Below are 12,206 nucleotides of genomic sequence, written 5' to 3'. Positions count from 1 at the left end.
TCTATATATTGAAGGCAATTAAATAAGTGGATATACTTACAATTCTTTAGTACCGAGTTCAGATGCTTGAAAATCCTTGTTTTCCATCTTTATATTTTTATCAATGAATTTCTTCTCCACGCTGCCACACGTCAAGTTTGAAGAACGATAACTCCATTTAGAAGTCTTCCTGCTTTCTTCTTGGAGTAACCTCTTCTTGTCTTGCGTTATTTTTAATAACCCATCCATCCACCTTCTTGGACCCCTGTCCCTGAAAGGGTCATAGGATTAGATGTCTTCAGGCGCCTCCTCCATAGGGTCCTATCATTAGACTTTCCGGCGGCATTCCAAAGCACGACCAACTGAGATATCCAACTAACAATAACCGTAAAAGAAAAAAATCTTTAGATTTAACTCAGTACAAAAACAGTGAATTTGATCTTCTGGAATAGAGTGAATTGAAATTCTAAATTGATGGCATTCACTTGTGTTTTATTGTTTTTCTGTTGCAATTCCATTTACATCTAGGATGTATTATAAGAATGTGAGTCGACCACGGTATTTCACTGGTACCTTTTTATTATAGACCCCCGGGAATGGTGAGAAAAGAAATTAGTATGTAAAGTGGTGTAACTGGATATTGATCTCTAACGATTCTGCCAATTTTTTTTTTATAGTATTGTATATTCCAAAGTGTCCAAAACTATACAATATTATTAAGAAATAAAATAAAGTGAATATAATAATATAAATAGGATTTTAAGCTATTATCACGATTCTTTCACGACGTAATTGTTTCCGTTTCAATACACGATCTTAGTTCAAGTATTTGTCAAGCATTTGCTAAATGCATGCATGTGAAAAGTAAAATACAATCTAAGTTGACATAATAAAGTTATAGAGTTTATGAGAGAAGAGAATGTTCTGATATTAAGGAATTTCTTAAGGCAACTGAAGCAGTAACTGAACAGATCCACTGAGAAATACAGTCACGAGTATTATTTATCATATGGAGTAGTGGTTAAGAGCGCGGGCTACTAACCCCAAAATTCCGAGTTCGATTCCAGGCAGTGACCTGAATAATAATAATATAATTACATCGAAAAATACCTTGGGGATGAGAACCCAGGTTCGAAATTTCCCCCAAGACACCTGATGAAGGCTGGAGGTTATGCCGCCATGTATATCTTTCTAGTGCTAGTCTGCAATTTGACAGAACATGTCTAACCGTCGCTTTCTCTCCGTATCTACACTCATCGGTTGTTTTTATGTTCCACCGGACTAAGTTCGCCTGTGAGAGTAGAACGTCGAAGGTAGACTTAATCAGGAAGGATGTTCTTGCTTGTTCCCAAGCCCAAAGTTCCTTCCATGATATTCTGCGGTTGATCACATATTCCTCCCATCTCAGGAACTATCCCTATTGACTGCATTGCACCAAATGTGCATTTCGCCTTTCTTCTTCCTCCTTTCTCACTTCGTATACCATTGCCTCTTTCATTTCTTTTAGACTGCTCTTGCAAAATGGCCTGAAATTTTGCGACCCTAGGCCGGTTCTTGCTTCTTGCGTCGCTCCGACTATATCTGCGTGCCTTAGTTTTCCGATCGCCCTGTTTACTGCCTCTTCCGCCTTCCATTTCCTCCCTGTTCGTACTTTGGAGGGTTTTCCCGGATGCTCTGATCTTTTGAATACCTTAGCATCATTACTGTCCTTACCTTTCCTGCCTTATATTCTTCAGCGATTGATGTTATTGGTAGTTGCAGCACGGGTTTTCCATATAGTGCAGTTGTATTCAGTGGTTTCAGCAGACCAAGCCATTTTCTGATAAACACACTGCATCTTTGTTCCATCCTTTCTACTCTACTCGAGGCTATTTCGTACATTTGCAATGGCCACATTATTCTTGGGTACAGCCCAAATTGCAGTATCCAACATTTGAATTTTCCCGGCAGCGTTGTTCTGTCAATTGCCTTTAATCCTTGTTCTACTAACTCGTGTGTTTCTTTCCCTTGCTTCTTATCATTAAAAAATCTCTATACCATATGCCGAGACTCTTTACTGGTCGTTCTTTCACCGTTGGTATATCTTCACCTCCTATCCTGAATTTCACTTCTTCTTGCTTTCCTTTCACGAAAGCCACACTTCGAGATTTTTTGGCTTTGAATTTCATCCTTGCCCAGCCTATCAGTTCGTCCAACCGCTCTAACGTTCTCTCTGCTGCTTCTCTACTTTCCGATAATATAGTTACGTCGTCCATAAAAGCCCTTAATGGTGTCTTTGTAACAGCTTTCTCACAGTTTGTAGATCTAAGTAACATTTCCATGGCTAGCACGAATAAGATGACTGATATCGTGCATCCGGCTGCAATACCTATTTCAAGCCTTTGCCACTCCGTTGTGAACTTTCCTGCTGTAAATCTCATCCTCGGGTTGTCGTAGTACTACATGAGCATTTGTTGAACATCTTATGGAATCCAAAAGAAATCCATCGCTGTTTTTACTACTGCGTGCGGAACAGATCCATAAGCATTGGCAAGATCTAGCCAAACAATATACAGGTTTTTCTTCATTTGTTTTACACAGATGATGGCTTCCCAGATGGCAAATGCGTATTATATGCACTCAGGGATTCCTGATTTTTGGATTGCTTCATTAACGTACCCGTTATGCTGTACGAATCTTATGATTCGTCTAGCAATTATTCCGAACATGATTTTCCCGTCAGTATTTAATAATGAAATTGGTCTAAATTGACCTAGTGTTTTTGCCACTTTTTCTTTAGGTAGATAGATACCTTCAGCTATACACCATCGCTCCGCTACATCTTTCTTCTTCCACATTTCTCTTATCAGTGCAAACAGCTGCAAACGTAATTTCGGGCAATATTTATATACCTTGTAGCTCACTCCACCGTTCCCCGGTGAACTTTTTGCTCTTGCTTTTCTTATGAACTCATCCATTTCTTTCCATTTGATGTCACTCAAATCAAATGGTACTCTTATTTCAGGTGGTTTCTTCAGTCCGTGCATTTCTGGGAGTACTTCATTTCTGTCAGAGTCGCTGTATGTCTCTTTCAGATGTTGTTCGAGCTCTTCTTTCGTGCAATCCAATTTTCCGTGTTTACTTTCAGTAAATAGATGTTTCGCATATTGATAGGGATTGTTCACAAAGCTACGATAGTTTTTTTCTCTCACCTTTCTTCTGCTCCTCCTTCTCTGTTTTCTTAGCAGATCTCGATGCCTCTTTTTTATCTCTTCATATAGCTGCTTTAGCCCTTCTCTTTCTTCCTCCTTTGCATCCCTCCATCTGGTTCTGAGTTTTTTCTTCTCTTCTCGAATCTTTGCGATCCGTCTTTCTCTCCTCAATGGTCCGCTCTTTGCCGTTGATTCTACCTTCCCTGTTGTTTCCAGTCCAAATCTTTTCTCTCCTTCCTGGTAGATTGTATTAGCCAGGTTTTCGAGCTTTTGTTCGTCGTCGCCTTTGAATTTGGTGGTCATTCTTGCTACCTCGTCGTCAAATTTTTTATAACTCGCTGCGTCATTTGCTTTCGGTTACTTAATCTTTGTCCTCTTCACGCCTATCAGTCTTTTTGACTGTTCCAATTCAACTGTGGAATGAACCTCGCTATGGTTATTTTCCAGTGGGGTCTGGCCACACGTCTTATGGTTTATCAACCCACGTTGTTGAATTACTTTCTTCTGACACACCTTCCCTTGGTAGATTCTCAGCCCGATGTAACTAGCAAACACCTTCCGCAGCAGCTGAACTCCTCATCTACCATTCCTATACCGTTTCCTTTCTCATTGTCCATTTCCGGTCCAAGTCCATTTCGTTTTTTTTTTCCATCCCTATTTGATCCTTTATTCTCCCCCCGTGGTCCGGGATCTTGGGGGCATGATTTCCCATCTTTTTTCGTTGCAATTTTACACCGGATCGGGCTGCAAGCCCATTTGATCCTTCGTTACGCTGTCGTACTGTCAAGCGTCTCTCCGCTTTGTCATCCCTCTTTCTGGATTGTCAGCAAGTCTTTCCCTGCTGTCAGTATCTGAGGAATTACGACCGTGTTTCGTGGTCTGTTACCACAACAGCTCCTTTATATGATCCGGTTAGCTCAAGACATCATCAGAAGGAACCACGTCCGGTTTCGGCCCCTACTCCTCTACCGTTTTGACGTGCCCCCCCCCCTTCGGAGGTGTCTTCAACTCTGGTGTTGGGTGCATATCTTCTTTTTTCTTCTTTCTTCTGTTCCCTGGCCTCTTCGATTATATACTATAATGTATATGAATTATTAAATTATACAAGAAACCATATAGGCTTTTGTCAATTCGATTATTGCGCTCCATTTATTATAAAATACCATGATTTCTTTAACGGGAAAAGTTTAAGCGCACACACACAGCTTTAATAAAACATTGTTGAAGTTTTTTTTTTTTCCGTGTATGTGTAATGTCATTATATAAATTGCTTTGTCATTGTGTATATATCATGTATTACCAGTTAATAAGCGATTTAAAATAGTATTTAATTACTATATTACTTTTTGAATTTAAATGAAATGTGACATTTTTCCTGTGACATTTTCCGAGCGAAACTTATGACATTTTTCTGTGACTATTTCCGTTCACCTTTTTTTTTTTTTTATCACAGCGTAACATTACAGATTAATAGGGAAGGCTTTTGTGCTTTTGCAATAAAATATTTAATTGTCTACAGATAATTCAATCTTGTAAATAGATTTCGATAAAATGAATAGTTGACTTCATTTTACAGTTCTTTTCCCACTATCTGTAGCCGTTTTGTTTTTCTTCCTCTTTAATCAGTGGTTTTGTTGAGAAAAAGTAAACTAAAATACATTTCATTCGGCTTTTTAGTGTGTGCGATAGGCCTTTGACTGGAGACAGACGTAATGAATATTACCTCTTATGAATTATTTTTTTATTAATGAAGTAGCATATTTGAGCTTGTCATTTACAAGCTCATGACTGTTGGCTGCTTTGGAATTTTGTCAATTATTGGGGGGAAATGAAAATAAAACTCGCGTGAAATTAGTTTCTGCAAAATATTGGATTAGTAAAATCAAACAAACAAAAACAAAAACCAGTAAGAATGTACAAAAATTAGTTCATCTTTGGTTCTTTATTCAGAATGCCTACGTACAACGTTTTCAGATTGTTTTTTTATAATGCATACAATGTTTCCTTAGAATCTTACTATTTTCCCCTCCTGATATTTTAAACTGCTTAATTTTAAAATATCAGGCGGCACTATTTTGTATGAGGTCATCCCATATCTAATGTTTAAAATCTGATAGTAAGTTGGATTGCTTTGTCACTTTAAAATACCCAAAAGGCAGCAGTAGATATTACCATCACCTTGTACATTTGTCATAATAATAAACCAATTCAATTATTTCTTTGACCCCCAATCTCAAAGATGGATATGACCCTGGAGAATTTGAGGCATATAACGCTCTATGAGTTCACAAAAAGGCAATGATGCAGCAGAAGCAATTCGAAATATCCATGGTGTTTATGGGAAATGTTGCTTAAAGGAAATAACCAGTTCAACATTGTTTGAAAGGTTTCAGAAGGGTGATTTGATCTGAAAAGGTATGTAACAAGAAAGGCTTCTCAATAGTGCCTGAAAGGCGATACATGGTTTATTCATTGTTGATGGGTGCCAATTTGTAGTGTTTATGATAAAGACTTGGTTAATGCTTATATGATCTTGTTGGTATGACTGCCTTTGAGTTGTGACAAGTTGGAATAATTACAGCAGATAGTTACTGTCAGTCCTTAGTTCAAACATTGATTTGAAGGAAAGTGTTCTGGGCAAATGTCTTCTACTATAGCCCCGGGTTGTTCTGTTAATACCTGTTCTCTTAAGCGGGCTTGTCTATAGGCTTGGATGGAACTCCAACTTATGTCATTTGTACTCAGGCGTCCCTTGTTCCCTCAATTGGGCTTGCCTGGTTGTTTTAAACTGAAGTTTAACTTCTTGTTGCTCTTGTGTCTCCTTGGCATTTTGTTGTCTGAGATTAGAGCCTGTCCTGCCTTTCTTCTTGTGTTTCTCTAGCCCTACAACTTCTGGAGAGCAGGCTTCAGATGACTGAAAAGTATTATGTTGTCTTCTATGCATCACCTTCAATGTTCTAAAGCGAAATATCAAAAGAATCGAAATTAAATCCCATAACAGTCAATTCATTTTTTGTTGTTTCTAAATTCAATCATGTGACTTTATTTCATCTAACTACCAAGCTTCATAAAAATCAGTTCAGTGTAACAATTTATAGATATCACCAAACTTCACTTCACAAAACTATGATTGCACAAAAAAATACGATCGCTTTAAATCATAGCACATATAATGCAAGGAATGTTCAAATTACATTATAGATGACTGTCTATCCATGCATACATACATACATAAGTACATACATATAAATAAAAAGTTCATAACTTATTACCAATTTTATGTAGTGAAAATAGCAGTCAATGTGCAGACAAACTTTGCTTTTGTATATATATGTATATATATATATATATATGTCATCATCATCATCATCATTTAATGTTCGTTGTTCATGCTGGTATGGGTTGAACAGTTTGACCAAGCTGCAACGCTGGAAGGCTGCACCAAACTCCAGTCTGATTCAGCATGGTTTTCGTCTTCTCAAGCATGACATAATATCAAAGGTCTCAGTCATTGCCTCTGTGAGGCCCATCAATATATATATACATATATTTATATATATATTAATATTTAGCAGAGTGACTCAAGAGCCAAGAGTTTCGACTCGCAAGCCTTGATTTGCTCTGTTACTGCTTCAAAATATTAATAAAAATATACATATGTTCATATTTTGAGTTCTGTTTCTACTTTTTGGTGCAACATACCTGTATATATATATATATTTATATATATATATATATATATATATATATATTATATATATATATATAATATATATATATAGTTACTCCAAACATGAACAAAGAGAAAACACAACAACGTGAGGACGTGGAACAAGTATAGTGTTATTGGATGCTCAGGAAAGGAAAGAAAGAAGGAGGATTTAACGTTTCAAGCGGAGCTCTTCATCAGAAACATAGAAAAAGAAAAGGTCCAAGGAAGGGATGATGGAGAAAATCGCCAATGATACACACGCGGTCACATATTGAACTGGATTTTTGTGAATGTTTCATGAGGGACACAGGCGTAGCTATATGGTTAAGAAGCTCACTTTGCAAACAAATAGTTGCTAGTTCAATATCACTGGACAGCATCATGGGCAAGTCTCTTCTACTATAACCCCTTGCTGACAAATACCTTGTAAGTGAAGTTGGTAGACAGAAACTGTTTGAAAACGTGTGTGTGAAAGTGCATAGTCTAGTGGTTAGGGCATGGCTTCCACAATCACAAGATCATGGGTTTGATTTCGAGACCAGGTGGGACGTTGCTCTAGTCCCCCTTTTGATCAAGGGTGAATGTTGGCCTGCTTGCTTAGCCAACAGGGTGGCATTGCAGGCTAAAACTATGCAAAGTGCATCGTCACAATTATGTATTGGAAAATTAACAACAATTAATATTTTCTTAGAAGGTGGCTTATTTATTTAGAGAGCACCAATAAAATTTATTTACTTTTGTTGCTAAGTTTCTGGCTTTTCAAATAAGTTGTCTTTATAAAAATTTAGAATCAATGATTGGAAGTATGTTCACGAATGTTTGCAATCACAAAAAAATTTAGTGCATCATCTTGAGCATCTTAAGATGTGGTGCGTAATACTACTGTAATTAAATACAAATAAAACTATTATGAAGAGATGTAGGCAGTCACATGTGGAAAAAGAGCCAGAGCATTGGCATAAATCATCATCATTCCTTGATGTCTGTTTTCCATGCTGGCATGAATTGGACAATGTGACTAGTGCTGGAGAGCTGTACCAAGTTCCAGTCTGATTTGGCTTGGTTTCTACAGCTCAGTGCCCTTCCTAATGCCAACCACTTTACAGTGTATGCTGGGTGCTTTTAATGTGGCACTGCATAAGCACTTTTGCATGGCACCAGCATGGGACTCTTGCAAGCCAATCCTCTCCACCAGGGGGAGCAGCCTTAACATTTCTGCTGTGTAGAACAGGTTTTCTTGAGCATATTTTAGAATATTTAACCCTTTAGCATTCAGATTACTCTGCCAAATGAAACGCTTATTTATTCATGTCATTTTGAATTAATCCTGTATTATTGTATAGCTTTGATATTTCAATGATGCAATTGTTTAGTTTTGGAATAACGCTGTAGGTTTGGTCTAAGAGGCTAGATCTGTCCAGTTTGAATGTAAAACAGGTAGAATATTCTGGCTGGATATGGCCAGTTCAAATGCTAAAGTTTAAATTGCATCACTTTGTATTTAGCTGAACACAATTTGGCTTTCATAACTTCAGAAACAGTGTTTGTGTCACACAATGAGAATTGTTTAATTCTTTTTGAACTATTTGTAAAATTTGATCTGATTATGACCTATGTACACTAAACCAAGCTAAAGAAGCAAAAATGTTTTCAGTCTTTTCTTAGATTTTTATTCTGGAGAAGCATATGGAGAAACTGTGATTTTTAGATATAGAAGACAATTATTTTTTAGCTATAAACCGGTTAGAGATAATAGATGTAACAGATTACATAATGTATGTATGTATGTATATGTACTCTATATCGACTTTATTAATAATAAAGATAGGAAAGAATATGAGATGCTAGGAAAGCTTGTGCAGGAAGAATCTCACCTACATAGTGTCTATAGTCCTATTAAGTATGAATCTTAAGAGTAGGGATACAGAAATTGTGTAAATGACTGCATATAGCTCTTAAGAAAACCAATGCTTGATATGGCTTATATTGTTTATCAACAAAGTGAAGGAGAAATAGGCTATAGCTTTTAGTATATGGATTTATAAAATTCTGTTTCATTGGATGAGATAAAAAAAATTTTCTTCAGGGATACAGACTTGACTAATCAGAACCACTGTTAATCACAACTCTAGACAGGTTCCAACTCAAAATGTACCTTAGCAATATATATTTTACAGAATATTTTCAAATTAGTTTTTTTTATATATAAAAATTGAGCTGAGGGCTAACTTAAAGATTACTAAGCCAGATCTAGCCCTCAGTCTGAATGTTTGACATCTCTGCTCTACAAGAAATCAAAGGTACTCTTTGAACTTTGTCTTGCCCACCTTTCTTCCACTTCTTGTTTGTAACAGAGATGTGTCAAGATAATTGCCTGAAACATAAATCATTCTCTCTCTCTCTTTTTATCAATCTATCTATCACTGTGTCTCTGTCTCTCTCTCATATTAATGAAAGGATTTGAAACTTTGATGCGGTGTTCAAAACTGCCTTTAGCTTATATATTGTACATAATACTTTATTCCTACATTTGCAGTTTTTTTATCTCCACGAGTACACAAATTTTAAAGCATCACATGTTAAGATTGCTAAATGTTATTTAATATAAACTAGCTTAAAAGCCACACTCCTTACAGACTTTTAAGCTGGCTCCTGCAAAGGGTTAATTAGGGCTTGTGGCCCCAAACTAAAAGGCACTAAATAGCATTACTATAATGTTTATAATGACTATATGCCCCAGTGGTGTTTGAACAGAGGTTAAGGACTGAGGAGAATCAATTCTGTAATACAATCATTCTATTGTTCCAATCCCAAGTTGAATTCTAACTGTTGGCCAATTTGTCCCAAAGTTCTTATCTCAACGTAAAAATTAATGAAGCAAATGTTATTTATATCCCCCTTGATCTCTGATGTCATCTGACAAATGCCAACCAAGATGGTGTGAATCAGCCAAGCTTTACCTGCTAGAAATAGCAACTCAAATGCTTTTAAACCAGATCCCAATGATGGACAGACAGAATTTTGCTTCTATTATTATAGAAGTAGGGTTTATATTAAAAATTAATGATTCTCATTTTTTACAAAACATTTTTCTCATTGTTATATGTAATATATTCAAATTGTTCCCACTAAATGATCTCTTGTAATTTTAGTATCAACAAAAATAAAGTTGACAGTACCACAAGAACCTTGAACTATTATATGTTTACTTTGATCTATCTAGCTCATATACTTGAATCCTGCTACCAATACATTTTCCTTTTATCCCTTTACAAATAATCACTGGTTATATCATTTAACATCCACATTCTGTGCTGGTATGGGTTGGACAGTTTAACAAGAGCTGGTAAAGCCAAGAGCTACACCAGGCTCCATTATCTGTTTTGGTATGGTTTCTACAGCTGGATGCCCTTCCTAGTGCCAACCACTTTACAGAGTGTATTGGGTGCTTTTTACATGGCACCAGCACTGGTGCTTTTTATGTGGAACCCACACTCATGCATTTTACGAGGCACCTGTACTGATATGGTCACCAAGTAACGTGCAAGACAAACCTCAGCTAGGAGGGGGAGTAGTAGTGAGTGGGGGTAGCTTTGTGCCAGTTGATGAGAGATGAGGAGTATAGATGGACAATGATAGGTGTCTTGCTGTAGAGTAGATACATGAATACTCCAGTTGAAAAAAGCAAGGAGGGTGGGTTAAAGAGTAAGATTAAGAGAGTGGGTGAGTCACTAAGATAAAGAGAGCAATAGTGAGAGAGAATGTGGCAAAGATGTGTTGGGACATTCTCTCAAGGGACATTGAATCAATTTAATTGGCTTTACTCATCTCAACTGTAACACAACTGTTAACAAACATTTATTTATATTTTCATCACTAATTAATCACAAAGCATTTTTATCTAAAACTTTAACCTAACCTAAACTTTAAAGGAAATCTTTATCGTTATCGTATACTTGTTTCAGTCATTATACTGTGGCCATGCTGGGGCACTGCCTTGAAACGTTTAAACCAAACATATTGACCCCCAATTCTTTTCTTCCTCTAAGCCTGTTACTTCTTCTGTTGGTCACTTTCTGCAGAACTTTTAAGTTATGGAGATATAAACAAACCAACACTAGTTATCAAATGGTAAGTGGGGACCAACACAAACACACACATATATATTTATATGATGGGCTTCTTCCAGTTTCTGTCTACTAAATCCACTCACAAGGCATTAGTCGATTTAAGGCTATAGTAGAAAACAATTGCCTAAGGCAGAGGTTCTCAACCCTTTTATTTAAATGAATTTTCCCACAGAACTCTTTTAATATGCTTATCCTTATGTTTGTGTGTGTGTGTGTGTATGTGTATATTTATTTATTTATATATATATATATATATATATATATATATGAAATTTTGTATTTAGTTCACAGACACCCAGTATTACCTTTGCAGACCACCAGGGGTTTGCAGACCCTATGCTGGGAACCACTGGCCTAAGATATCACACAGTGGGACTGAACTCAAAACCAAGTTGTTGGGAAGCAAGTTTCTAACCACACAGGCATGCCTGCACCTATACAAATTTCTGCTTCACATCTTTTCATAGTTGTCTTGATGTATAGATGTAATAATAAATATATATTTAGTAATTTATTCATATGTTAAATAAAATGAGACAACAAAGCCAAGGCTGCGTGGAATTTATTGGACATTTATAAAGAGAAAGGTGGTCGTACAGCTGTTTCTGGGATATTAGAGATATCCTTTCATCAGAGATGATATGAGAGTTAACTAGCAGGAAATAGTAGAGTTCAATATAAGGAGTTATTTTGGAAAAGGATGGATATAGGAAATATAAAGGGAAATAAGAGAATAGAAATAAAAATATATGTTGGATGTTACAGTTGCAGTTCCATTTATTTATCTTTATCCTTTAACTTTTACTTGTTTCAGTCATTTGACTGCAGCCATGCTGGAGCACCGCCTTTAGTCGAGCAAATCGACCCCGGGACTTATTCTTTGTAAGCCCAGTACTTATTCTATCGGTCTCTTTTGCCGAACCGCTAAGTGATGGGGACGTAAACACACCAGCATCGGTTGTCAAGCAATGCTAGGGGGACAAACACAGACACACAAACATATACACACACATACATATATATACATGACAGGCTTCTTTCAGTTTCCATCTACCAAATCCACTCTGAAATGAAACAGCTTAGCCTTCTGTTAGTCTAGTACTTGTTTTCCAAGTTCTGAAACATTTTTTCCCCTAGTACCCAAACTGTCCCTCTGCCCTCTATATAATTAACCACAATTCTAAGGCAGTGAGT

General features: G+C 36.7%; 2 protein-coding genes across 4 annotated transcripts in view; one reads left to right on the top strand and one right to left on the bottom strand.

Annotated features, from left to right (window-relative positions):
- The window catches only part of LOC115212827 (ras-related protein Rab-7a), a 52,594-nt gene that overhangs the window by 8,755 nt on the left and 31,633 nt on the right, over positions 1–12,206 (top strand). The window lies entirely within an intron of this gene.
- LOC115213154 (EEF1A lysine methyltransferase 2) overlaps positions 1–12,206 on the bottom strand; it is a 56,713-nt gene that overhangs the window by 42,166 nt on the left and 2,341 nt on the right. For 2 of the 3 annotated variants that reach the window (XM_036503847.1, XM_029782089.2), the window contains exons 2-3: positions 336–354; positions 41–285 (exon numbers count right to left, since the gene is read on the bottom strand). In XM_036503847.1, coding sequence (XP_036359740.1) covers positions 41–228 — 188 coding nt within the window. In that variant the 5' untranslated portion in view covers positions 229–285; positions 336–354. Of the gene's footprint in view, positions 1–40; positions 286–335; positions 530–12,206 lie in introns of those variants that run through there. The other variant, XM_036503848.1, reaches the window with a different exon arrangement.

This window comes from Octopus sinensis, linkage group LG6 (assembly GCF_006345805.1).
Source record: "Octopus sinensis linkage group LG6, ASM634580v1, whole genome shotgun sequence".
Lineage (NCBI taxonomy): Eukaryota > Metazoa > Mollusca > Cephalopoda > Octopoda > Octopodidae > Octopus > Octopus sinensis.
The sequence above is the reverse complement of the archived record's forward strand: the minus strand, read 5'-3'. Positions and strand labels throughout refer to the sequence as shown.